Genomic DNA, 27288 nt, shown 5'->3' with positions numbered 1-27288 from the left:
TGAAATAAAATGCGAAAAAGTATTTCTAGCCTATCCAGTAGCAGCTGTACATTCTTGCTCCTGTATCCTACATCTACCGAGCAAGATAGAAATAATTTTTCACATTCTATTAAAGCATTAATGCTGCGCTGACGTGTTCCTTCCAACTCTCCATCAATTTTAACGGAGATTTCTTCAAAGAGTAAATCATAGTCTTGATTATATTTTCGCCATAGATGACATTTTTTGAAGAAACAGTGTTATTATAGTGACGGGAATACCTTCCATAAAAATTTTTACACTTAGACAGTTGAATTGGGCAAAAACACCTTGAGATCCGTATCCGTGGATCTTGACACTAATGATCCAGATCCGTAGATCTCTACTTTTTTAACAATCCAGCACATCACTAGTTAAGATCATCTGCAATTTTTGAGTATTGTAATAATCTAGAAATCATATACTTGTTTCATTTCATAGTTTTTAGAGCGGATCAAGCCATAGAAAAATAGTCATTATAATTGAAAAAGTTTTTGTATTTTGTTTTGAAGCTTTTTCGTTTTGAAATTTGAGGTGAAACTTTTTGAAATTTAAAACACATTTACCTGTTATCTATCCTTATTTAAAAAAAAGGCATTGATTTTCATTTAAATATAAATGTATTGCGCATAAAAAAGGAACAATTGTACTTACCCCTTATTTGTTTTAAATGTTGCAAGTTTGTAGGGGTGAATTTAAAAGAGATTGTGAACAAGTATAGTAACAAAAAAAAAAAAAAAAGTTTTTAAAACCGCTTTAAAACTGATGATTTGACTTGAATCAAAGAAAGTTCAAAAACATGGCAGTATTTAAAAAGTTTAAAATGTTGAAAACATCACAAATATATGCTTGCTAAGTTAAGCCTTGAAGTTTATTCGATTAATTTACTAACAAAACTTTAACTTAATAATTTCTATTATTTTTCGTTGTATTCAGCAACCAGAAGTAAAACGCAAGAATTATGACAGAAAAAATAAACCAAGAAATTGTCTTTAAAAAGATAGGTGCCTGAATGAAATAGAAAATCAATGTAATAAATCTGACACAAAAGTAATAAAATTTCAGATACAATGTTTTGGGGATACCTGGAGCCAATTTATGAATGCATAAATAGTGAATTTCAAAATGAAAATCACAGAGGTGCCAACCCCCCTAAGAGCACCCAGCTAACATATCGCAAAGACCCCCTCCCCCTAAAAATGAAAAATACCCCCTCCCCTCAAAACACACCCCTAATGATATAAATGGCGCAGTCTGTGCCATGAGCCCCCCCTCCTAAGTGGGCACCCCTGAAAACCATATGAGTGTTACTTTTATGCATTGATAAAGAGGTTTCATGTCATCCTGAAAAGTGTCAGTAATTTCACTGCTTACTTGAGCATTTAATCATATCGATTTTCTAGGTTTATAATTAAGACAAAAGGTAAACTATTATCTTCTTTTGAGTCCAATTGCTTAGCATTGATGTGGAAAATAAAATTACATAGCACCTTTTCTTTTTTCACTATTTTCATTCGTAATAGTGTTAAACTCTTTAATCCTCTTTATTCCTTAAACACCTTTGGAAAACTTTAATGAAGAATACTCTTTCCAACTATAAATATAATTTTGACAGAGTATATTTTACAGACATGTGACCCAAACAAGATGAAAAATACTGAAATTGCTTGGATGTGTTAACTAGCACAACACTGTTAGTATATTTTACTACAACTTAAAGCTCTCTCGTGTATTTTTGTATCTATATAGCAGACTATTTTAATTGGAAACATGAAATTAAGTGGAACATGCTGAATTTAACTTCCAATGCCCTTTCTTTTTTTTTCTGCATAGATCATTTTGCTTTCTCAAAAAATACTGAATTCAGTAAAAATACTGAAAAATCACGTCTGATTTTATTTTAAAAAATGTAAGGCTTTGAGGTAGGAATTCAATTGAAATTTTCTGTAAAAAGTAATTTCTTCTATCTGATTTTGCACTTGCACTCCTCTTCCCTGCGAGGAAATTTTGCCACAAGAAACAAGGCTATGTATCAGTCATTCATAAAAGCCAATAAGAATCAACTCCCTCAGTTTTATTTGAAAGTAGTTGAGTGTGGAGATTTTTCATTTTAGAGTAAGAAAATGTAATAGATACACAACCAACTTTCACACGTGGATGCTATGCATACATTCCTTTCATGCTAAAATAGAACAAGCCCTTGTTTTAATTGGTTCTGAGAAACAAGCTTTTATTATATGATGCATCTTAATCCCATTACATGAAAATGAGTGCCATGGAGACATTGAAACTGTTTTATATAAATACTGTTAAAGAGTAATAATAACCTTCCATAAAACAGTAACGTTTTCTACAATGTGACATCAAATGCAACAACATACAGTGAAGCACCGTTTATTTGTTTTTGCAGGGGCTGTACGAAAAAACTAGAAATGAATGATTGAATGCAAAAAACATTTAAAGGGAAACGTATAAACGGTGCTTCGCAGTGAAGCACTATTTATACTTAACAGCGAATCACTGCATTTTAAAATCCAGAAAAGATTGTTGCATAAAAAGCTTGAAAAAAAAAAAAAAATCTGGTACTGTAAAGTATTAATTATGTAGCATTATTTTTATAATTAATGTGTCCTGTATATCCCAAAAACTCATTACAATTTAAAAAATTCTACATTTAAAAATCAATGCAATAGTGCAAACAGTTTCTAAAATTCATTAAAAGATCTTAACAATTGAACTTGCTCATACAATGTTATGTAGAAACAGTTGTGAGTAAACTAATGTATTTAAATATTTATGGGCATAGTTATTGTTGTTTTTTGCATTATAATGTACATATATCCTGTTTGTCCCCTCCCCCTAGAAAAATCTGAAATCATAGACCTGTTTTAAAATACAGTTGAAACTCGTTAAACCACCAACCTTAGTGACTGATTGAAAGCTGGTGAAAGTGAAGGGTGGCGGTTAAACGAGTTTTTGCCAATCATGCACAAATGCATGTTTTCATTAAAATATATTTGACTGCCTATGAGGTCAATTACAGGTCGAGTGTGAGGGCTGATGGAAATAGCCCTCACACTCGACCTGTGTATAAATTGTGTGTAATCTGTGAATAAATTGTATGTTTTATAATTTTTTTCACGCATGTTTAAGATTGTTTTTGACATCTTTGCAGAATGAAGCAGAAGAACACAATTTTACATAATTCTGGTACAAACTGTCGTTTGTTGAAGTCTGCCCATGAGGTAAATTACAGGTTAAGTCTGAAGGCAGATGGGATGAGATTTTGAAATGACTAAAAAATCTGAACTTAACGATAAAAAACAGTTAAAATGACTACATTTTACGTCTAAGCAGTAAAATTCGGTAACTATGTATGTTCTAGAACTCAAAACCCATGATTGATAGTCAGTTCCCATGACTTTAGAACACTTATTACTGAAAATCATGACTTTCCATGACAAATTTTGAGCATGGTCAAAATCCATGATTTTCCAGGTGTGCGGATACCCTGTAAGTGAGAAATACTGTCACAATAAAATTACTGTTAATCAAATATGCTGCTTATATTTATTTATGCAAGTAGTCACAAACAAACAAATTTTAAAAAAGTTTAAAACATGTTGCCAAATAAATTTCCAGCTATATAATGTAAATATATTATGTGACCATATTTTTGTTTTGCATTGATTTTTTCCATTTCTTCTAATGCTTATATTTTTGGAGGTCGAAACTGAAAATCTTAAGTTTTTGATGCAGCTTAAAACTACTACGCAAAGCAAACAGCTTGCAATGCTGACTACAAACATGGTCAAAAAGTGCTTTCCCAGTGTGCAGTTTAAAGCGAAAAAACAAAGTGGTCGAACAAAAATAAATGCAATTCATAAAATACCAAGAGTATGATAAGGTTTCCTTTAATATGCTAAAAATGCTAGAACACATCCTAACCTCAGCTGAATTGCCACTTAAGCCGTGGAGCTGATTTTTATCTCTGTAAGTTTCAAATTTCACGTGGAGAAGTAAAAAATGAAAATTTCGAGAAGCTTCTGTCTGGATATTCTGTTTACTGCTGGTGAATTCAAAATCAGTCGCATACTCAGATAGATACCAAAGTATCGTAGTGAGAATCAAATATGTACACCTAGGACTTAGCAACAAACCTTGCTAATGCTCCACTTGGTTAAAGCACTATCAATCAGTTTCATACAGACAAAATGCAAGAGGCTTATGCAGGAATAAATAACATGTACGCCTACAGCTATTCTCTGCTCATCTTTGCTTCAGTTGAAATCACAGAAAACTTTGTACATGAGAATGAAAAATAGCTCATTAAGAACATTAGGAGGATTTAAAAATCATTTTCATAAAGCCGTAGGAGCTATAACTTGTAAGCATCCTATGATGATTTAAAAACTATCAAAATATATAAGTTATTGAATAAGTTTCAAATATTGACAACTTAATGAACACTATACTTTCTTAAAAACTGTAAAAGGGATTTGAAAAGCATTCTTATTTTTCAAATATATAAAGCGAATATGATTGGAAAACATTAGTAAATAAAAACAAGTTAATGATGGGACAAAGTCATATTATTCATTCTTATAGCAAAATGATGAATATAGCTGTACATTAATTGTTATGAGGTCTAACAAGATGATAGGGTTTCAACAAATTTAAGATTTTTTTCCTTGCAAAATGAAATTTAACTAATTAAATGAGACAAGTTTAAAACACACATTAGTTATGGGAACAAAAAGCACTCAGATTATATTAGTAACCCTTTTATTTCCAGATGCATTTAGGTTGGTTGAGGCAAGAGTTTGCATCCAACATAGCCTTACCTTTATGGAACCGCATCCAACAGCAGTGCTGCCAATGCAACCAGATTCCCGGCAGATACAATTCTTACATGTCAGCACATGAGTTCCCTGATGTGCATGATTTGATTCATTCAAATAATTCCAACATATAACTTAAACACAACTTAAAACTAGACTACTAAATACACTGATAAAATATGTTTTAAAAAGTTTATGATTGTATAGCATTTCTTCTTTTATGCTGTTTTTTATTTATTATTTTTTTAAAGGGGTTACGTTCTTTTAGTTTTTAATAAAAATGTAAAATTTTTTTATTTATTCCAAAAATCAAATTTTAAAACGTACTAAAACTCTTATGCATTTTATTCGGCTCAAATGGCTAACTACAGATAATTTTTTCAACTCCTAAAAAATCCAAGAAATAATATTTGAGGAATGATTTTTTTGATAAGGGCTATATTTTTCTCATCACCAATACCACACAGGTCTAAGGTTGTTCCTTCAAAATAAGTCCCACTAGTTGATAACCAATATGATAGTTTACATTTGTTCATGAGACAACAGTCAGTTCTCATTTTTGTTTTCATCCCTGAACAAAAAAATACTAGACCCATTATTACTCAGTGCATTAATCAAGTTCAACTGAATTAAATTAGCAGAAGTCTATACAATCTCTCTCAAGATTTCTTATAATTTTTACCAAGCTCATAGTAAACATATCATGATACAGCAATTTATATTTTTTACTTTTTGTGAACACATATTTAATGTTGCCTGCTTCTTAATTTCGTTTTTTGCATTACAGGTTTCAAAATTGGAAGAATGGTGTGGGATTTTGGTTTGTATGCATTCTGTAAATCTATTTATAAAATAAATAATGAAATTAAATATATTTTACAATTAATAAAGAAAATAAATTTGAATTAAGATCTTGATTCTTTGCAAAAAGTATTACTCAAAAAAAATTTTAATTTATAATAAAATCTTAATCTTGGTTTAATTTTTAATTGTATGATCTAGCGCTTCTTTTTAGTCAGACAAAAATCAAACTGTAGATAATAAGTTGGGCATATTTAAAGTGACTAAAAAACTAATTGCATTTTCAGAAACAAAATTTCTTTAATAAAATAGTGTCTTAATAAATTAATAAAATATTTTGTATAAAATTAATATATTTTGTTATTAAAGTATTTAGTAACGGCATGTTGTTTCTTAAAAAGAAAAAAAAAATTGTATCTTGTATATATCCTGTATATCTATATATTTGTATCTTGAATTTAATAAAATTCTTTTCTAAATACCAATGTTTGTTTTGCTGTTGATAATTTCAGAATAAGAAATATTATTTAAATATGCAAAACATTGAGCAACAAAAAAAAAAAAAAGTATTTGGTACATTTTTTGAGAAAAACGATATCTAAAGTGAAATGATTTGTAATTCTTACATAAGAATTTAAAATTTTAGATAATGAGGTTTTTTAGAATCTTTTAAACACCTTGGAAAGGAAAAAAAAGTTTTAAAACAATTAAATTCCAATTTCCTACAAAAATACCACTTTGTAATCATTTGAATGAAAAAAGTTAAATTAATCAATAAATACATACGTTAAATTAATTGCTTCAGCATAAGAAACGATATAAATGCTAAAAGCATGAAAAAATGAGTTTTAACTATCCCTTGAGAATTCAATGCATTCAAAACCTTAAATTAATTTATAGTTTAGTTTCCCCACTAAAATTGATTAGTTCAGTCCCCTTAGTTGTTTTCTTCTTTTTCTTGAACTGATTAAATTAAAACCTCCAGAAAAAAATCCAACTATTGAAAAATAAAAATATTCCATTTATAAATGTAATTAAAGTTATAATGTAAATGTAAAACTATACAGCATTAAGCTTAATTTTTAATATGATGCATTAAAAAGAAATTTTGAGTGAAGATTCACAGGAAAAGAAAATACAGAAACATCTCTCATTTTGAAAATATGGAGACCAATAAATGAAAATTAGTTGATGTTGATACCCAGTTCTATACTTAACTCCTTAAAAGTTTTTTCAGCTTAAAAAGAGGCAAGTAAAAAACTCTGATAAGAATTCTTGTCTTTTTGTCGTGTCATATTATTCACATACAGTAGAAAAGGTTTAACATTTAAGGGACCGAAATATTTTTTCAAGTTAAAAGAATTTGTGTTAAAAGATTTGTATTAAATTGCACAGTATACTGTCTGGACGGCTATTAGTTTGTGTTAACTGAATTTTCACGTTAAACGTGTTTCACTGCATAGGTTTTTATTTATTTCTTTTTTTAACACTACACATTTCTATGTACTTAGAAAACTGAATAAAAGAGAAAAAAAATTCTAAACTAGTATATCTTTTTGATTATGAAATACATTTTCAATCTTATTGGTTGAAGATTTCTGGTCATCTCATCATTGGTCTTCCTATCTGAAATATTCCACTTTAGGTATACCATGTTTTAACATGCCTTACCATGGCCTTGAAATGTAATGTCACATGCTTGTACCATATGGTTTTGCAAAAAAATTGATAGCTAAAAGGGTCTTTTCCAAAGAGTGAGAACATGTGGACTTCATGTAGGAAATTATGAAAAGCGAGACGCAATCATTTGTAAGATGGCTGATGACTTGGACGGTTGAAAAGTCAAAAAAGAAAAACCCTGCTCTTAAATCTTGGATAAAGTTTGGAAGAAAAGGTACTTTCAAATGATTAAATGATAAACGCAATTTAAAATGAAGTAAGACATAAGAATCTGAATAATTGTGTTTGTAAATGCAAAGGTATAAAAAATTAAATCAGAAATTTAATTGAAATTTGTATGCACTTCTGGAACCTGATCAATATGCAGATCAACATGTGTTTGCAGAGCTGCGAACTGCAACGAAAAAATTATAGTTTCTACGAACTGCAGTTTTTAACTAGGAAGGTACAAAAACGTGTTCAAAACATATTTTTTTTCCCTAAAAACATTTCAATCATTTCAGATTACATCCATATTATCAATCATTTCGATAATATTGCTTTTGTGCTTGGTAATGTACCTACCAATTTTTTCTTTTTTTAAGTAAGCAAAATGAATTTATAATAACAAATGATAAAGAAACAAGAAATTGAATATTTTTTCAAAATAAACTCACTTGTCCAATTGTAAATTTAAACGTAAATTATTCATTGTTACATTTGTAATTAAAAATGTTCCCTTCACCTCACTTTTCGCCCCATACAAAACTACACTACTAGTTTAGATTTTCAAAAGTTGGTAGCTCTGTGTTTAGAAAATATGGAGTTCAAAATTTTTATTTTTTAAATTTTAAACAGTTGAATCTTTTTAACATGAAACTAAAACACATTAAAAGTGTAATAAATGCCAAATGAAGTTAACTTTAACACAAGTTATCACCACATTCTCCGCAAAAATTTTATGAAAAAGAAAAATTCAAATGGTTCACATTAAAAACATTTCATGTTTTAATAAGATTCAACTGTAGGTGTGGACTTACTTTGGTAAGCAAACAAACTCAAAAATAAACGAATGTAAGATAATATGATGCACCAAATTGTGAAATCATTAAATGCACATGTTTCATGTTTGTTTTATTTATTTATTTTTTTATTATTATTTACCCCACTGGGTCTTTAGTTTTTATCAAAAGGGAAATGTTTTGCACTACCAAGATATTAATATCTAATGCAAAAAAAGGAAAATTTGTATCCGACCTAAAACTTTATTACCTAAAACCTTAAGCCTTTGACCTAATATTACACAAGCAGCATCATTTTGCTCCACAATAATATGTAATGCAACCTAAATTTGTATGTCACTTTTCAGAGGGAAAAGTAAATGCTTAGGGCACACACATAAAAAGTCTTCAATTCTAATACATTTAGCAGCATGTGGCGACTCAATGGTTTTCATAGCTCAAAATCTTTCATTTTACTTTATTAGTACATTTCAAATTTCAAATTAAATGTTTTCTAAATGAAAGAAAATAAACCTTTTCACACTATAAATGGATAAAAAGCCCAACATGAAAAGAAAATTTCTCAACTGATTTTAAACCTTGCTAACAAGGTTAAGCATGAGCTTTGAATCTGCAATTTTAAGCACTTTTTCATACAGAAGAATTTTTTAGTATTTCTTATCTAACCACCTTAAGAAATAATGTATGTGTAATTACAAAAGAAATGCTATTTTTTAATTATTATTATTTATTTATTATTTTTTTTTTTTTAAAGTTTGTGTTGCATATCCCCTTTGAATTAGCAACATTAATGTGTCCGAGCCCCCCTCCATACTCTTGGTTTACAGAATTGGTTTGCTATTTCTATAAGTGATTTACTATTTACATTGGGGTGAAACTGACTGTACTGAAAAATTACTTGTGCTGAACTTGTACTGGAAAATTAAATTAACACCTCATTTTAAAGAATAAATACTAATGATTTCTGTGCTGAAAATTCTATACAAGAATTAATGCCTTTTAAATATTCATTATTTAAAAAAGAATGAGTTGCAGTTATGCTTTAATGTGAACCACTTTATTGTGTTGTAAATTCTTGCTCAACAAACTCCATTTTGAAAAAGAATTTAAAATTTATCTCTATGTAGGAATGGAATGTACTTTGTGTTCTTAACAGCTTGTTTAGCTGGCTAGGAATATTCCATATTAGTTTCACTTCAATTGTGAAAATGTACTTGTATCTCCATAAACATTTATTTAACAGTTATTGTAGCTGTGGCATTTTTTTCATACCTTCCCTGTGAACTGAGACATGTAAGGATAGGCTTGCCAGAGTTTTGAAATGTTCAACCGGTACACCGGAATACCCCCACCCCCGTCGCGGGTATGATAGAGGACAAGTAAAATTTTCAATAGACAGTGAAATTTTCAGAAACTAGGAGGAACTCGACCCTCAACCCCCCCCCCCCCCTTTAAAAATTTTTGAAATATGCAAACAAAACTTATTGGAAAGAAACATTTTAAAAGTTTTTTTAGAACCATTTCTGAGCTTTAGAATGTTGTCAGACCAAAATTTTTGGAAATTTCGGATCACAAACACCTCTGAAAGGAACACTCCCCTGGCTGGTTTTTGGCGAGTTTTAGAGGATAGTTCATTCTCAGCGCTATGAATAAATACTAATTATGAGCCTAAACCAGAGGTAGTAATAAATGACACGAGCAGATAAATTTAAACATTTTATTTCTTACTTGTTAATATTTATTAGTTACTTTAGTAAAAAGAAATACTTTGAATGAGGAATAAAAACTTGATCAATATTTACATGTATTTTTCATTTGCTAGGACTTTATTTAGAAAGTCGTTTTGGTTTTAATGTTGTGGTAAAAATCCTCACAAGCCGATTTGATATTAATTTTACAAGTCTATCTTTCAAATAACAATGTAATTATCCAAAATAATCCTTCACAGCTAATTATTTTTAGACTTTTTTAGTCATCTAATCAAATTTGTCTTTTTCCGGGACCTGAAGTAAACCGGTCGGGACACCGGGATTTTGTCAGAAAACCGGGATGTCTGGCAAAGGAGAGAGGTACTGTAAGGAGAACAATCACCACAGAGGTGATTTTGGATTCAAGTAAAATTTTCTGAAGACAAGTGTAAAATTTTCGGAAACTATGAGGAATCTTGCATGATGCAACAAAAAATGAAGTCTTTTGAAAAGAAGTTTCTCATTTTAATACTCAATTTCTGTTTCTTGCTGGTTCTGTGGTATATGAGTTAATCAATGTGAAATTCAAAATATGAAATTTTAGAGGGGGGGGGGGGAATGTTTGTATAATTTTTTTTCTTTAAAAAGACAAAAAAGACTTTTAAAAAAAAATAGATATGTGACAGCAAAAGTAATACAGTTGCATCTGTTTGTATCGAAGTAGAGGGAACCAAATACAAATCTTGTTATAAAAAGTTGAATAATATACAGTAAAATATGTAGGGGATTTAAAGTTATTTTGTGCTATAACTATAAATTTGTATAAATGGGCTCAACTGTAAGTTGCAAATAAAGGACAAAAAAAAAAAAAAAAAAAAAAAAGCCAATTCTTAACGAAAAAAAATATGCCAATTCTTAAAATTCTACTTTCTTAACAATTGATTATTTCTCAATACATATGGTTGAAATCAAGTTTTTTTGAATAAAAGGATTAAAAAAAATAAGTTTTGAGTCATTTGAACTTTCAACACAAGAATTGGTTGCCCTTAGAAATACTAGAAGGCTAGTAATTGCACAAAATTATATTAAAACTTAATATGCTGCAACATTTAGCATTGCTAATGCCCTTACTTTCATATTTCTACTAAAACTTACAGAAACATTGAATATGTTTCATACCTAGTTTTAATCATAAATATAATAAATATATATTTCTTATTATTTCTTAAAAGAGGTCCTGGGTTCAAATCTCGGCTTACTGGATGTACCTTCTCTTTGAACTTCCTTTGTGTGAAAGTGTTGTTGTGTTGTGAATGGTTGCCTACCCCATTAACGGGTCCATATATAAGCATGTCCCAATATATAAGCACAACCCAAATCGCCAGACTAGCTGGCACAAGACGACAACAAAAACATTATTTCTTAAATCAGATGAGCCACAAAAACATTATTGCATTCACAATGAAAATACATTTGAATTGCTTACCTGATTCTGCATCATCTGCGAGTGAGGAGGTGGCTGTGGGTGGGGGGACGGCTGAGAAGCAGGCTGTTGTGGTGGTGATGGTCTCATATGAGAATTCTATGAAAAGGACAACAAAGCAATTTTTATGAATACTTTCGCAGCTACGTGTACAATACAATTTTGACCACAAAAACACATAACAAACATGATATTTGGATGAGGGTTGAGATATCTAAGTATGTGTTTAATCTTTTAAGGAGAAACCAACAAGACATTTTCTTTTAAAACCGGCGTGGTGGCAAAACCACAATTTATGTTGTTACATACACATTTATATATGTACATATAAGGCAATATTTTTTTATTGACATTTTTACTCATTAAGAGCTGTAGTTTAATATGAAATTATAAAAACAGAATAAAATTTTAAATTTTGAACTAACTCTATAGAGCCAAATGAATTTCAGAATAACAATACATAAATATGCTTTGTTTGATAATTTAAATAGTGATCACGCAAAAAAAAAGAAAGTTGCATTCAAAATATTTTGGCAAAATTATATTATAACAACAAATGAGGAAGATACAAACATTCCTAAATGGAAATTTTCTGGTTAGAACCATCAAAATGTCTCAACCCTGCAATGTAACTTAAAAATAACAATAAAATACTAAAATTTACATACATGATTCTCAGAAACATTAATACTGCTTCCACCCTAAGGTTGTTGAAATGTAAAGCAAGAAAAATAGTAAAAAGTTACTTACATATGATGCTTTCAAGATTACATATATTTTTATATAGTCAACACTTCACAAAATATTAATGGTAAAAAAACAAAGCAATGAAAATTTTTTTACCTTACATTAAAAAAATCAAACAAATGAACTTTTTGCACTTTGAAGAAATTCAACTAGCACAACAGCAAAGCAACAAACTACTTTTGGGGTTCAAATTTTTAGCAGCAATCTTATTATGAAAGGTTTTACACTAAGTTCTTTTCAGACTAATTTTTGGATGGTTTGCTATTTGGCTAATATAGAATTAGCTACCAGTTTGTTTGGCACTCTTGGCTTCCTTAAGAGGTTTTTCCATCTCCAGCTCAGTCACTTTCCTATGCCGGGCTGATGAGTGCTAATAAACACGAAACTGCAGTCCTCGGCTGGAAATGACTGAGCTGGCGGTGTATTTCATGTATTCTTGTTTGTCTACTTTATTTAAACTTAAGTAAAATAAAAATGCAGTGAATGCAATATAATGATGCTTAAATGTCTATTTTTTTTTCCTTCATAAAAGGGCAGAACGATAAAGAATGGGACAAAGGTTGAAGGAGTTATTCCTAAGTATCAATAAAGTTGCTTTAAAAGTTGCCTTTTAGTGTCAACAGTGCATCTAATCATGCATGTAACCTGTCAGTATTTTGGTTCTTTAAAAGTAAAGTCATTCTCCAGTAAATTCAAGTTTCCAAAACAGATATTTACAAAAAATTATTCAGTAGTAAATAAATCTTCTGATTCAAATGTACGTGTTAACGAATTTATGCATTTTCAAATAAATATAAATAAATAGGTTTAGAAATTTCAGAACATAGTGTTAGATTCTTGACATTGAACGTAACATTTGGCCGCATGAATCAGTTTCGCGAGCCATATGTTGGGCACTACTGTTTTCGAGTATTAGAATTCCCCTATTTCTATATTCTATCGCCTCATTAAAGATCTTCATGTCCTAAAACCTACAACAAACTAAGGTCAACTCTGATTTATTTAATAATAAAGTTCTTACGAGTGATTGAAACGTTATTTGATGCAACTGAATCACGTTTTTTGAGTGGGCGTGGCGAAATCAAGAACGTGTTAGTTTGCTACTACAGAATATAAAATATAAGAAGTGTTGAAAATAATAAGTTCTAAACTAGTGATGTCTAAGCAGTAAAATCACATTGCAAATGAAGAAGGGGGGCTGCTACAGAAGTGGATGCAATGGGATTTCAAAATTCAGATTTGTTTTTGGGACCCCATGACTTTCCAGGATTTTATGACCTGTACAAACCTTGGAGACAGGAGTTTAGTTAAAAATTTATAAATCATACAGTATAAATAGATTTTAACATAAAGCAACTTCGTTCACTATTCTTTTGTGTTATTACTTTAAGGTAATTCAGTTGTTGTTACTCATTATTACGCCCAATCAAGAATAAACTAAACCAGGTTCAGTCTCAAAAAATCAATCATTATGATAGACGTCTTTTCTTGGTCATCTCGACTCAGACTGAAACAGTTCAGAATATGGTAAAGTAAAGACGGTTCTTGTTGGCAATGTACAGTGCATGGTTTAAGCTGAGTTCAAAAGCTCGTCAGCAAAAAAGCAAAGATTGGGAAAAAAGCTTTTGAAAAATGCTAAAATGTCGATGATTAATGAATATGTTTGCATATCCTTCTAATTGTCTATACGTGTATTATTTCCAGTTGAAAGCAAAATTCTAGATTCAACCAAAACATCTTTAAAAAAGAATAGGCAGCAATTAATTTTTTTTTTCAATTTTGAAATAAAAAATTAGAACTGTATTTAGCATTGAGAGAACAGGAGTTTGACTTTTAAAACGTCAATAAAGCATTCATTCTGGGGACATAAATTAATACCCATTAAGAGAAAGTATCGTTGAATTTAATATTAGTTTAAACAAGTAAGCTAAAATTTATAATAAGATTAAGTTCACTATTGACTATTGTTATACTTGCTTCCTCTCTCGGATCATGCATCGTTTTTGTTCATTTTTTCTTTTTCTCTTATTCGAGCAAAAATTCAAAAATGCCTAGCTTCATTTTCGTAAGTTAAATACTATTTTAGCATTTTGCGAAAATTGCAACTGTAGCGGAAACCCTGGTACAGTGAATCTCTAATTTATTGCTTCAAAAAAAAAGCTATAATACATCCAGTATTAAATCTTGCCAAAACGGCTTAATTTTTGGTCTCTTTGATAATTCAAAGCGGTTCCTAAATGGACCTCTTAGTGCTTAAAGTGACAGAGTTGAGAGCAACAAGTCTGTTAATCATTATTTTTCTCCAGGAGCACAAAAGCTCATGATGAATTCAATGGGAATTTGATCTTTGCCTTTGCCCAGGTCATCTGCAATATCATTGAAATACAAGTCAACATTTGAGGAAACTGACCATAAATGAACCGCATTTTGTACTGTCGATTCTTTAAGCTTATTCGAGATTTTGAGTCTTAGTTAAATGCTCAATAGCGGTTGTTCTACTATTTGGAACACTCATCACATAATCAGAGCTGCGGTTTATTGGAGACGTCAAGAACCATATCAATAGCAATCGGAAAAACAAAACAGAAATCTGACTCACCCTGATTATTTTTCCTGCTCACTCACAGCTGATAGAGCACGAGACAGATAGAATCATAGGCTTTTAAAAGAACTCTCATAAAAAAAATTATTTCAATGTGCAATATTCTCGCAATTTTATCCCGCTTACTGAATTAAATCACTGATTTGTTTTTTAAAAAGGTAGCATTGATAATAATGCTAAAGACGCTGGACCAGTGATTTTTATTCTGGATTCCATGAAACTTTTACCCCCCCCCCTCCCCCCACCATTTTACTGTATTTTTTCTGAATCTCTTCCATACTCTGACAGCTTTAAAAGTATGCCCATGAATTAATAAATAATTTTCCAAAGTTAATGATTGATTATTTAGTCCAGAAAAGAGCTGGACTATCATCCCAGAAACAGAAAACAGCAGATTGAGTTCATTTAATAGTATCAACTGAAACAAGGTTGCAAGAAATAAAGATGCAAAATTTAAATGTTACAGTTGTCAGAAATACTAGCAACAATAATCATAACTCACAGTCACAAAAATTAACACTTCACAAAATTTCTAACACAAAAATGAACCCAACACAAAAATAACAGTTACAAACACAGACCATTCAAAACCAGGAGTGCAAAAATTATACATTTTCATCAACACTTAAAATCATTTCTTATACTTCAATTTAATTCTATTAAAAATATTTATCATCATCTATAGTACTATTTGTAGAATAATGGGTTTTTAAAATAGTGCAGAAATGAATAAATTGCAAAAATGGAGAAGTATTCAAAGTTAAATTCAACTCTTTCATAGTAAATAATTACAAAAAATTATTTTGCATTAAAAAACAAAAGGCATGCTCTTAAATTTAAGAGATGATTACCTTCAACTAATTTTTTCTCATAAAATATCAGAACCTTATGATTTTCTCTCAATTGAAAACCTGCTGCACTTTACACCACTTCAGTGCAAAAACAGGAGGCAGCAACATTCATACACTAAATCTTTCATAGAACAAATATTTGAATTTTTTTTCCCACTCAATTTTTTAAAATGTAATCCTAAATTTCAACGGAGTGCAATATTTTCTTGCCTATCCTCTAATGGGAACTCTGTTGCTGTTATCTATAAAAATTTGGAAAATCAGCAGGTTTAAAATTTATAATCTATTATAACAAAAATGTTTCAGTAGTTCGGGGCTTAGACTGCCTTTCTAAGTCAGCCCAGAAGTTGATCATAAAAATGAATATTAGAGTTGGAGTAGCATAATCATCAACAAACTATGATGATTAAGGCTTGCATTGAATTCAGTTTAAAAATGTGTCAATCAGGTATAGTCGAACTCGTCCATAATGAGTCTTGATTTAATTACCTAGATTTAACAAGGAAATCAGAAAAACTTGGTGGGGTTACAATGTTAATTCTTTGGGAACATAACTTGCTTTTGAGGAGCATACTTTGTGCTTAAAGGGAGCAATATTTTTGTATAATATAACATTTCTATTGACTTCTACAGTCTGTCTTTTGTTGGAAAAATTCCTCTCATGCTCTGAAGTCAACTGAAAGTTAGTGGTGAATAATAAATCCCTTGAACAAGTGATAGCAACATTTTTTTTTCAATTTGTGGAATGGAGAAGCATTTGAAAATAGTATATTTTATCACACCAGTGTTATAAAGCTAGGGTTTCCCATCCCGATCCCGCAGGTTAAATAGCAGATTGATTCCGCAGGATTCTGTCCTCAATCCCACAAAAAAAAAAAATTCCATTCAAGCGTTTACCAGCTTTTGCCGTTCATAAAACGACTATTTTCACAAGCATCATCTGAAGTTTGAATCTTCTACTTTATATATCTGTAAGAAGAGCAAAAAAACAGTTTCTCATATATTTTTCTGAGAATGTATTGGTAATCTCATTCGAAGTTTCAGTTTTCATATGTTCATCAATTCAGAAAATGCAAATACTTATAAGCATTTTCAAAAACCATCACTAAAATTTAAAATCCAGTAAATTACTGTTTAGAAAAAATGGAGAAAGTGTTTTACATATTCCAAAACCCGCTGGAATAGCCTAAATGCTATGTTAGAGCTTGGAGCACTTCTGTAAGCTTTAGTACTACACTCAAACCTTTAAATTAAAAAAAGTGCGCTCCAAAGAAGAAAGCAATGAAAAATCTGACAGTATTTATATATTCCGAGTGACTTTAAAAGCGGGGACAGAAACTTGTATGAAACACATGATGACTCGCATGACAGTACAGTGAGTTAAGCAGCTCATGGTTTTGAATTCCTCTTTAAAGTGAGAGGTAAAATTAGCGAAGTTATCTGAACACTTTTACTGACACTGCAACTTGGTGAAATGGTGAATTCAAGCAGTAGTCACCCCTCAGTGTAATGAATGAAATTCACTGATAGAATGACAAACGTTAATGAAGCAACAAGGGTATTATCAATGCAAGTTAAACTGAATACAGCAAAAAACATATCCATACAACGTTTTTGTCCAAAGTTTGCAGTTCTTGAGCAAAATCCCGGCATTAGAAAAGAAAAGTCTATTTCAAAATGCGATGAAGTTAATGCGGATGTTTTTTTAAATGTCTACAATTACTTAATTTTAGTAAAACCAATAGCAGTGGAGCCACAGCACTTATTTTCATCAAGTGCATTATTTTTAGAGCAAAAATCCCTTGCCATCCCATATGAGCGGCACATTTTTGCTTACCAGAAGACTTAATTATCAATTCATGTAATAAAAGCATCATTCCTAAAAAGCACAACTTTTTCTGTTTGACATGCAGTTTAAGTTCAAGCTATTGCACATGAAAAAAAAATGGAAGTGAAGACAATAAGGACATCATAATGAGGGTTTTGAATGAAGGCTTCTCTGAAACAAACATGAAATTCATTCTCTATCATTTCTGCAGTGGTATTTTTATTTACATTTATGCTGATAACAGGGTTGGTGACGCCAAGTAAGGAGATATAGGATTTTTATCACGAGTAATGTGAAACTACTCTAGTGAAATATAAAGTAGTTTGGGAAACCGTTAATATTTAAATGGCCTAATTAAATTGGCACACAAATAAAACACAACCATAATTCGATTTCAAATATAAATATTAATGGACCCAGGTTCTTCAATAGCATTCAGACATTACATCGACGATAATCTATTTGTATAACAGTATAAATCTCTCATTCTTAAGTTTCATTGGTTTTCCTGAAAAAATGTACATGAAAAACGGTTACATTAGGGTGGTTCAAAAAAGCTTTTTTTCAGCTTAGTACAGGACACCCCCTATTATTTTTACACTTGCTCATTGTATTATGCTGTAAAAGTTTAAGCTTCTTACTCAAATTTTAAGACGGTGCTCAATGACCCCTTAATTTAACATAAGCCGTATCATAGAAAAAGCCACAAATAGATGAAATATTTAATTTTCCCAGCTGTTTTTTTGTAAATAATTGTTACATTGCAAAGTATATGCCTATTTCTAGTGTATATTAGAAAATATGTAGCATTGTTTTTTCAGTTCGAAGTATTTTTTTTAACCCCCTCCCTATACTATTGAAGTTTGGGGGAGGAGGTTGAGCACCCTCTTTCAGTTGAAATAGGAAGCTAAAATTCTTCCAGTATATTGCTATTCACAAGTCTTTAAAATATTGAGGGGTGTCTTGGTATCTAGGAGAAACTTTTTTTACATGTATTTTAGAACCACCTTAGGTTACATATCATTTTTCCTCTCGTTTCTGCACTGACTTCGAAAATTATGCCTAAAGTAGTATTGATGATGTTCAGAGAATAAAATTATTCTTTTACTTTTTAAAGCAATTTCCAGCTGCAGTTTTAAAGTTTCAAAAATATTTTTATACTATTCAAAAATTACATAACTATTCGAATATTCGGTAAACATTTGAAGCAAAAACTAGTACCTAACTTATTCTTAACTGAATAATAATGAAGAACATCAGTTTCCATTCCAGACTAGTCTTTTTTCTTTTTCTGCTATAGTCAAACTTTTTTGGAAAATTAAACTTAACAATGTTGAAAAAAAAAAGACCTGTACTTTGGAACTGATTTGTTGAATGCTTTGAAAGCAAAAATTCTAATTGGGATGAGACAACCAATCAAATTTCTGTAATCTGGTGCTTGGAATTAGTTTATAAGCAACTATAACAAAAGATGATACTCAAGCAGAGAAAAATGGAAGAATTTTTTAAATCATTCTTCCAAAAATTGAGCGTGATCAGAAAACCATGTGGAATGGCGTGACAAGTATTTCAAGTACTAGTGCCACCATTCAAATCATACATCAAATCGTACAATATAGTATTATTCTTTCAAAGTTGTCTAAATCTTTCAAGTTGATATTTCTTCTTTTTTTTTTTTTTTATTTGAAGAACAAAACGAAAACTGGATTGAGGAGTAGTTGATAAACAGCCTTTTAAGGTTTCAAAGGGGAGTAAAGTTCAATAATTTATAGAAAAGTTGAATGTTTCAAATTGCACAAAACATGAAAACTGTATCAACAAAAAGGGTCTTGCTATTTAAGTGCAATATTAATTTGCAAAATATTTTTAACTCAAGGCCTCCATGTTTCTATCTTGTTTTTATAATGGGAAAAAGAAAATTCAATGAAAAATAGATGTTTATACCCCCCCCCCCCAAAAAAAAAAAAATACTTTGTGATGTTCTGCGACGTAAAATCATTTGAACAAAATTGTTCTGCATGCACTTCAAGCATTGTACGTGTAGAAACGTGACTTTTTCCGAAAATCACGATCCCAGAAACCAGTGTCTCAGGCAGGAATGAGAGTGAAAAGGAGGAAATAAAATTCATCACAAAAACATGCGGAAAGGTCAATATCTAAAAATGAATGAAAAAAGCTTCCAGAAGACACGCCGACCAATAAGGGGTCTGATTTACCAATTTCAAAGAAACAACGCAAACAACGTTCCCATGCTAATTCACTTCAAATGTTCGGGAAGAACTTCAGCACTGTTTGTTCTCAAAGAATTGTATTCTAGTATTCTTCAAATTTCAGTTATAAAAAACATCAGGGCTTAAAAAATCTTGCACACAAAGAACAAATAGACAAATTTAATAGGTGCACTTTAGCCTCTGTTTAAGAAAAGAGTACATTCAACTTGTAACAAAATTCATGACTATAAAATATTTAAAATTATGGGCCTTTTAATATTTTTTTCAGTTTTCAAAACTTGACTGTACGCTGTGCATTTCTGTGAAAATTAGTTTCTTCTGGAAACATCACGGCTTTCAACCAAACTGAAGATCACCAAAGTTATAAAATAAGCAGATGAGCATGAAAACTGCAAAATTCCAAAGACTACGACAGGCTATAAGACCTAAACCATTTGTGATTTTCCAAAAATATTTTACATGCCTTCTTAAATGTATAAAAAGAGCAAAGATGCAAAATGCTATATATATATAAAAATCTGAGCCTGGGTGTCAACCCAAGTTTTTTTGGTTAATTTCAGATTCAGGTATGAATGAGCAACTAAAACAACGTCAATAATAAATAAATTACTCAAATATTGAATAAAATGAGCCAAGTTACGGTAGCACATAACAAAAAGCCTCAGAAATTTCAAAATATTTTATACATTTTGAGGATGCAAAAGGATTGAAATCTCAAACAAGGCAATTCAGTTTTCAGTTATGCACATAATTCAATGTTAGTATGTTTCAAAAACATGCTGTTATGAGTCCGGCCACTTCAAGAAAATCTTTAAATGATGACACAGTTCTTGAGAAAAACACAGGAGATTTATTTACAGCTATGTACAAGAAATACTGTTAAAAACTACCAAATTAACCATAGCAATTAAGCAAAAATCAATTAAGAAGGGAAACTCAATGGTAGCACACGTATTTACATCAAAATACGCAAAAACACAGCGCAAAGGCTTCACAATGACATATACAAGCTCTCCAGCTTGACGGCTGAGACTAGACAGTTGAAAAGCAGACTAACCCTCTTATAACGCTAGAGAAATCTCCACAAAATTGGAGGCGCTGCACTTCTATTTGTTTTTCTATTGTTTCTCTCTCGATGTTTTCATTCTATTTGCAAATCATATCACGGGACAATATACTTCTATTCGAATGTTGGGGGGGTTGAGTATTCATTACAAGAAACAATTTATAGGTAAAGTTACTAAGATTATTTTGGATGAAAATTAATGGAACAAACGCCAAATTTAGCCAGATTATAATAAATTAATCATAAAAACAATTGCTATTTGCAAAATTTGGAACGGAATTGAGGTGAATGAAGATCGGGGGGAAAATAAGGAAAAGGAACCAAAAATGCAATGAAAATAAATATCTTTTCAGATTTATAAGAAATATAGGATTGCTCTGAGGCTTAATCATAAATTAATCATAAAACAATTGCTATTTACAAAATTTGAAACAATACTTTATGGCGGAAATTGAGGTGAATGAAGATCAGGAAGAAAATAAGGAAAAGGAACCAAAAATGCAATGAAAATAAGTATCTTTTTAGATTTATAAGAAATATAGAATTACTTTGAGGCTTGAAAAAGTGAAACAAGGGGGAAAACTTTATAGAACAAGCATAGAAAGCTGTAATTCCAGAAAAAGCTAGAAAGATCTCATCCCTGTAAGGCACTTAAGGAGCATAAAGCAGGTGCAAGCAGTCTGAGGTGATTTTTTGCAGAAATCTGTAGAATTTTTGCAAATATCCCAATGTTGTACAAAGTCTCTAAATTTCTTTTAAGATTGAAGTAAATGTAAAGCTACTGGAAATGAGGCATAAATTTGGTACTTTGTGTGAGATTTCCATCACGTTTTGAGCTATTTTGATGGTATGTCATTATGCCCCCCCCCCCTCCCCCCATTGTTCTCTTATTAAGATGAAGGTCTTTGCATTTAGCCAATGTAAGTTGTGGTAACCCTAGGTTTGCATATCTTGATAAAATGTCATATTTCTTGAAGCCTGAATTTTAAGAAAACATGATACTGGTGAAAATAAAAATATTTCTGCATTGAATTGAAATAGAATGAACTAATCCTGAATTTAATACCAAGTACACAATAATCCACCAGAAGTAAAGTATTATACATACGGGGAAAAAACCAGGAGGCATTGGTCCTCCAGGCATTCCGTCATTTGGTGGCATTTGCCCTATAGGACTTGGAGCTGTGGGATTCTATAAAAGAAATTAAAATTAGCATGCTAAAATGTAATGCTCATTTTGAAATTAACATGCAAAAGAATTATACTGTAGGAAACTTAGCAAAACAATCTTTTATCTTCAGAATATGAAAACAATACAATGAAAACAAGTTTCAAAACAAAAGTAAAAAATAACTGCTTATTTTCTTTATGGTGTGTTTAAGAAGGTTTTTAAAACTGAAATTGGTAAATAACTGAATTTAACAAATCTAAACATCTATCAAATTTTAAGTTAAGATTTATGTTATGCAGCAGAAAACAAATCTTTTATTCATTTCATTAAGTTTTATTATAATATAATAAATCATAAGGATAAACTGAGAAGAAGAAAAAATTAATCATTTTCTGATCATAAAAACGGTCAGAAAATAATATCTTTAAAGTTTAATAAACATTATGCAGGTTCTTGAACTTTTGTTAAGATAAAGCAGGATAATTAAAAAAAAAACAATATATCAGAACAGTCAGCAATAGGTTTATTACATAAAATATATCCTCCAAAAGTATATTCTAGCCAGTTTAAGACTTCACTTTTCATACAGTATGCAAAACACTTTGCATCATTTGCAGAAAACTCTTTCCCACTGTAATATTTTTGTAAATCTTTTGTGAATGCTGAATTGAACAAGTGTTTCATTTTTTAAAAAACAAAATATATTTAATAATATTTAACTAAAAAAAAATCAAATAAAAGATGCAAATCAAAAACATTAAAAAAAATAAATAAATGAAGAGGTAATTGTACTCACGTGCGCAATTCCATTTACAGCATAACCCGAATTAACAAAGCCCTGCAAAATATTTAATTTAATGGAAATAACTGCTCATAACTTTGGGGAATAAATATTTGTAGAATAATGCAGAGAGAAAGATAAAAAGATTGTTTTACTAGTTAAATATTTATTTTTGTGAATTCAGAGAGAATTGATAGCAGAAGTAAACAAAGAGGGTTACTGTTTCGTGCCAATATTTGCTCCTTTCAGGCATTACTCATTAGTTTGGCAATACTGAAACTTCCGCTGGTCCGACTGGTGCTATTTTCACCAGACAACAGTATTTGCGAAGTTTCACATTGCTTTGTTTACTTCGACTATCGTTTCTCACTGAATTCACTATAGCTTCATACATTCGAGTGACAAAGCATTAACCATACAATATCATCATTATCATTTGAAATATTGTTTCCTTTGCCCACAAAAAACTATCAGGATAAACCATTGGCAACCATATATTAATTTAAAAAAAAAAAAACAGTGCTTTAGGACTGCATTTTGAGAAATACATTGAACATTTTTTCAAAATTACTGAAACTTAAAAAAAAAAAAATTGAACTCTATGTCAGCTTTAAGCGTAACTATCTAATTTGTCATAACAGTTATATTATTACCATTGTACTTTAGATCAAACATAGTACTTCTAATTAACATTGACTTTAGAACATGACAAATAAAATAATTATCAACTCTGATAAATAATATTCAGACAAAAATTATGAAATAGAACATGTTAATGGCGACACAAATTATACCAAAAACCATAAATGTTCTCATATAATTCAGCTTGACTTTCTCACAATGGCAAGGATTCTAGAAATCCAACATTCCTCATATTTCTCACCTTGTACGCATATTAGATATAAATATTTTTACCCAATCTTACTGCAAGATAAAATCATTCCTAACTATCATATTACGAAAGGACTATCAAATTAGAAAAGGCTCGTAAAGGAAAGGCAGAGACTAGCTAGACAAATTATTTCTCAGACTTTATGGAAAAGCTCAGTGCAACACAGCTTCTGAAACTGAAAAAAAAAAGTTCGAAACAAGGAATAGCCAGCAGGGTATTTTATTCAGCAGCAATGAAAGTTCTTTTCTGGTTGTTTAGTAGTAATGACAAGAGGAAAGGGTAAATTATACTTGATTCATGCAAGATAAAATTGAAGAAATAAACTTTCGAAATTAGCTATTTTAGCAACTTTTGTGGACAGGGGAATTTGAATTGAGCTTTGTTACAATGAGGTCATTTCCAAAATTTTGAAAGTCTTTTTTTCTGAAAGAACATGCTTAAAAAAATAGGATGACCATTTTTTTAATAATTTATTTAAGTTTAATATTTTTAAAAAATTACTTAAATTGGTGGGCTTTTATTGTTTACACTTCTGTCGTGTGACATCACAAATGATGAAATGCCAGTCACAAAACAAAATATTTAATTCGCATTTTTACTCACGTGCATTGTTAACGATATGGTTGAACGCAATTTTATTTCACTGCTTGGTTATCATAACGTGTAAACGTAGTTGAAAGATGCGGCAAAGTGCATTATTTGTGATGTCACCACGCCTTGTTTGAAAAATCGAACATTTAAAAAAATTAATTTAAAAAAAAACTGTTGAGAAAATGAAAGTATTTTCTGGGTCTATGTTATTTTTTTTGCTTATTCTATCCATTTCAATGACTCAAAGTAGTACTTTTGACTGAAGGAAACCACCCCATTGATGAAATTAATAGAAGTCCTAGAGTTTACAAATAATTTTTCCTTGGCATTAATGCACTCTGCAATGTAAAATTGTTGAGACAAAACAAATGCAGCCTTGCTTATTTATTCATTTATGTATTTATTTAGATTTTTTTTTTTGGGGGGGGGGGGAATTTACTAAGTATGTAAAAACTATAAATCTAAATGCTCTTTACAAATACAAGATCATATTTTATAACTACAGTCGAACCCGCTTAATGGAAAGGTCATTTTGGCACGAAAAAATATTCTAATAAGTGGGATATTCCATTATCCGGAATCAAAATAACACATCACATTGGTCTGGTACAATGAAAATGTGTTATATTAAGCAGGATATTCTTTTAACTGATATTTAATAAGCGGGTTTGACTGCAGTCAAAATAAGAGCACTAGAACATTGGAGACCACATGATAGGAATAAAATCTGAATTAAATTAATGAAGAGACAAATGCCTTTTCTAAGAAAGAATAAAGAGCTCTCTTAAGAAAACCAATATTATATACAAAAATTATTATATAACAAATTGTTACTTAATACAGAAGTGACAAAAACTGAATATTTAAATAGCTTTTCAAAATTCATACTTACATAGTCATGAAATGCTTTAGCTTCACTCGAGTGCTCACATGTTTCTCTTCGCTCGGGAGCAGCGCAATACAAGTCCCAAAAGACACTGAATAGTTTTTAAAAAGGTTAAAAATGCAACAGAGACAATAAAATAGTACAATTGTACAATCAACATTGCATTCAAAACTAAATTATTATAAACTAAAAATAAAAAGATTCTACATAAATTCTAAACAAAAAATCAATTACTTTAACGACAACCTCCATCACCTTTTCAAAAAAAAAAAAAACTTTCAGAACAGAGATACATACATAAAAAAGTTATAAATTCTCATCCAAATTATTTTAGCTTATTTAAGTTCTTATAAATCAAGCTATTTAAAATACATTTTTGATGTATCTGACATCAAACATAAAGGTTATAATCAGGATTTTAAAAAGGAAGGTAAGCATGTTTGAATAAATATTTTTGGATAAAAAGAAAGATATTTCCTTGCTTGAAAATGTAATTACAACTATAAAAACTAACTACAAAATAAAATTTTGATCAAGCAATTCATTGGTATCAATTAAAAAATCAGGCAAGTCAGAGAAAATACTTTTTTTTCTTTATAAATAAATCCCCACTGAAAAATTCAATGTTGAAGCCCAACAACAAAAATATGCATTAAATGATTTAAAAACCTAATTTGAAATATACACATAAAATTGCTTTTGATGCCCTTCTGGAAGAGGTGAAGAAAAAAAAAGTGTATTTTATATCTCCTCTTTAGCTTCATAAAGATATCATGTTTATCTATCAAACTGAAGGATTTGCTGCAAAAAAGGTGTGGGTCTGTTTTATAAGGTCAGCATTAGAGCTGGAAAACACCAATCCACATTTTCCCTTATTTATTTTTAAAGTTTCCTGTGTATGCTCCTGAGTAGTTATACAGAAGAAATAATTGAAGTTCAGTGTTCGCGCTCAACTATCCGTAACTTGGGTCCCAAGGACCCATTAATGAAATAGATTTGGGTCCTTTGGCGGAAAAAATGAGTCCCTTAAATTTTAAACAGAAAATCTTAGCACATAATTGAATAATATACAACTATTTATACTTAGGGAAAAGAAACTATCCACATAGTTATTTGAAAAAGGTATGAAATAAACTAAATTGGTTAATTTTGCCCTTTTTTTCTGTGATTATCATATGTTCAAATAATACACTTGCAAGATTTAGTTATTTGAGAAACTATTTAGTCAGTTACAATGAGGAAAACTCAAAATTTACTTTAAAGTTGGATTTTACCATGAGATAAAAAATAAATGCCTTTGATTGATCAAGCAGAAAGCACTCCCTTAACCTTTGCTTTCATAAACATTTTTCTAGGTGAAAAAAAGCAACTTGCCCCCCCCCCCCCCTCCATCAATTATCAATGGCAATTTCATAGAAATAGAAAAAAATCGCAAGCGAATTAACACAACGCAAAAATCGCGATCGCAAAAACGAAACATTTTCTCACATGAGTATGAAAATTGCTCATTTGCAATCTTAAATTAGAAAATTTGACTTCATTGTGACTCTTTTAAAATATCTGTGTTGGCTTTGGTGCTACTTTTAAAATTTCGCAATTTTCAAAATGGCGCGATCGATTAATACGTGACTTTTGCAAGTCCAAATAAAAATAGCCCCTCAGAAATAGGTGAATTACTAGAAAATGAACAAGGTTAAAGTGCTTTTGTATAAAATTCATATTCATAAGTAATTTAACAAGAAAAATGTTAAGTTCGGAACTTTGTGTTTTGCGCGATCGGGAAAATGTTCGCCATTTTTTTTTCACCCATCCTTTTATTGAGGATGCAAGATAATAATTTTCAAAAGTAATTCTGGTTAGGTGAATGCAAAATAGATAAGCTTTTACTACTCAGTTGTCCTGTATCAATCCTGAAGATTGCATTGAAACCACTCTTACTTTTGATCTTTATTGTTGTTTTCAGGAATTTCCCCGAGATAAAAGTTGAGGGAGAACTTATTCTTAGAATAGAGTTCAATGGGCTATTTATGAACTTGCAATATTTTGCTCCTTGAGCTCTCCCCAGGAGGTCACTGTAAGCTCCAGTCTTATCACTAAAATTCCATTGACTGGTCAACAGTAGGGGTGTGT

General features: G+C 30.4%; 1 protein-coding gene across 1 annotated transcript in view; it reads right to left on the bottom strand.

Annotated features, from left to right (window-relative positions):
- LOC129224987 (single-stranded DNA-binding protein 3-like) overlaps window positions 1-27288 on the bottom strand; it is a 158638-nt gene that overhangs the window by 112291 nt on the left and 19059 nt on the right. The window contains exons 4-7 of the mRNA XM_054859535.1: window positions 25165-25249; window positions 22805-22846; window positions 21946-22029; window positions 11516-11611 (exon numbers count right to left, since the gene is read on the bottom strand). Coding sequence (XP_054715510.1) covers window positions 11516-11611; window positions 21946-22029; window positions 22805-22846; window positions 25165-25249 — 307 coding nt within the window. The remainder of the gene's footprint in view (window positions 1-11515; window positions 11612-21945; window positions 22030-22804; window positions 22847-25164; window positions 25250-27288) is intronic.

Source organism: Uloborus diversus, chromosome 6, assembly GCF_026930045.1.
Source record: "Uloborus diversus isolate 005 chromosome 6, Udiv.v.3.1, whole genome shotgun sequence".
NCBI classification, from domain to species: Eukaryota; Metazoa; Arthropoda; class Arachnida; order Araneae; family Uloboridae; genus Uloborus; species Uloborus diversus.
Note: the sequence above shows the minus strand (reverse complement) of the source record. Positions and strands in the feature narration are given on the sequence as shown.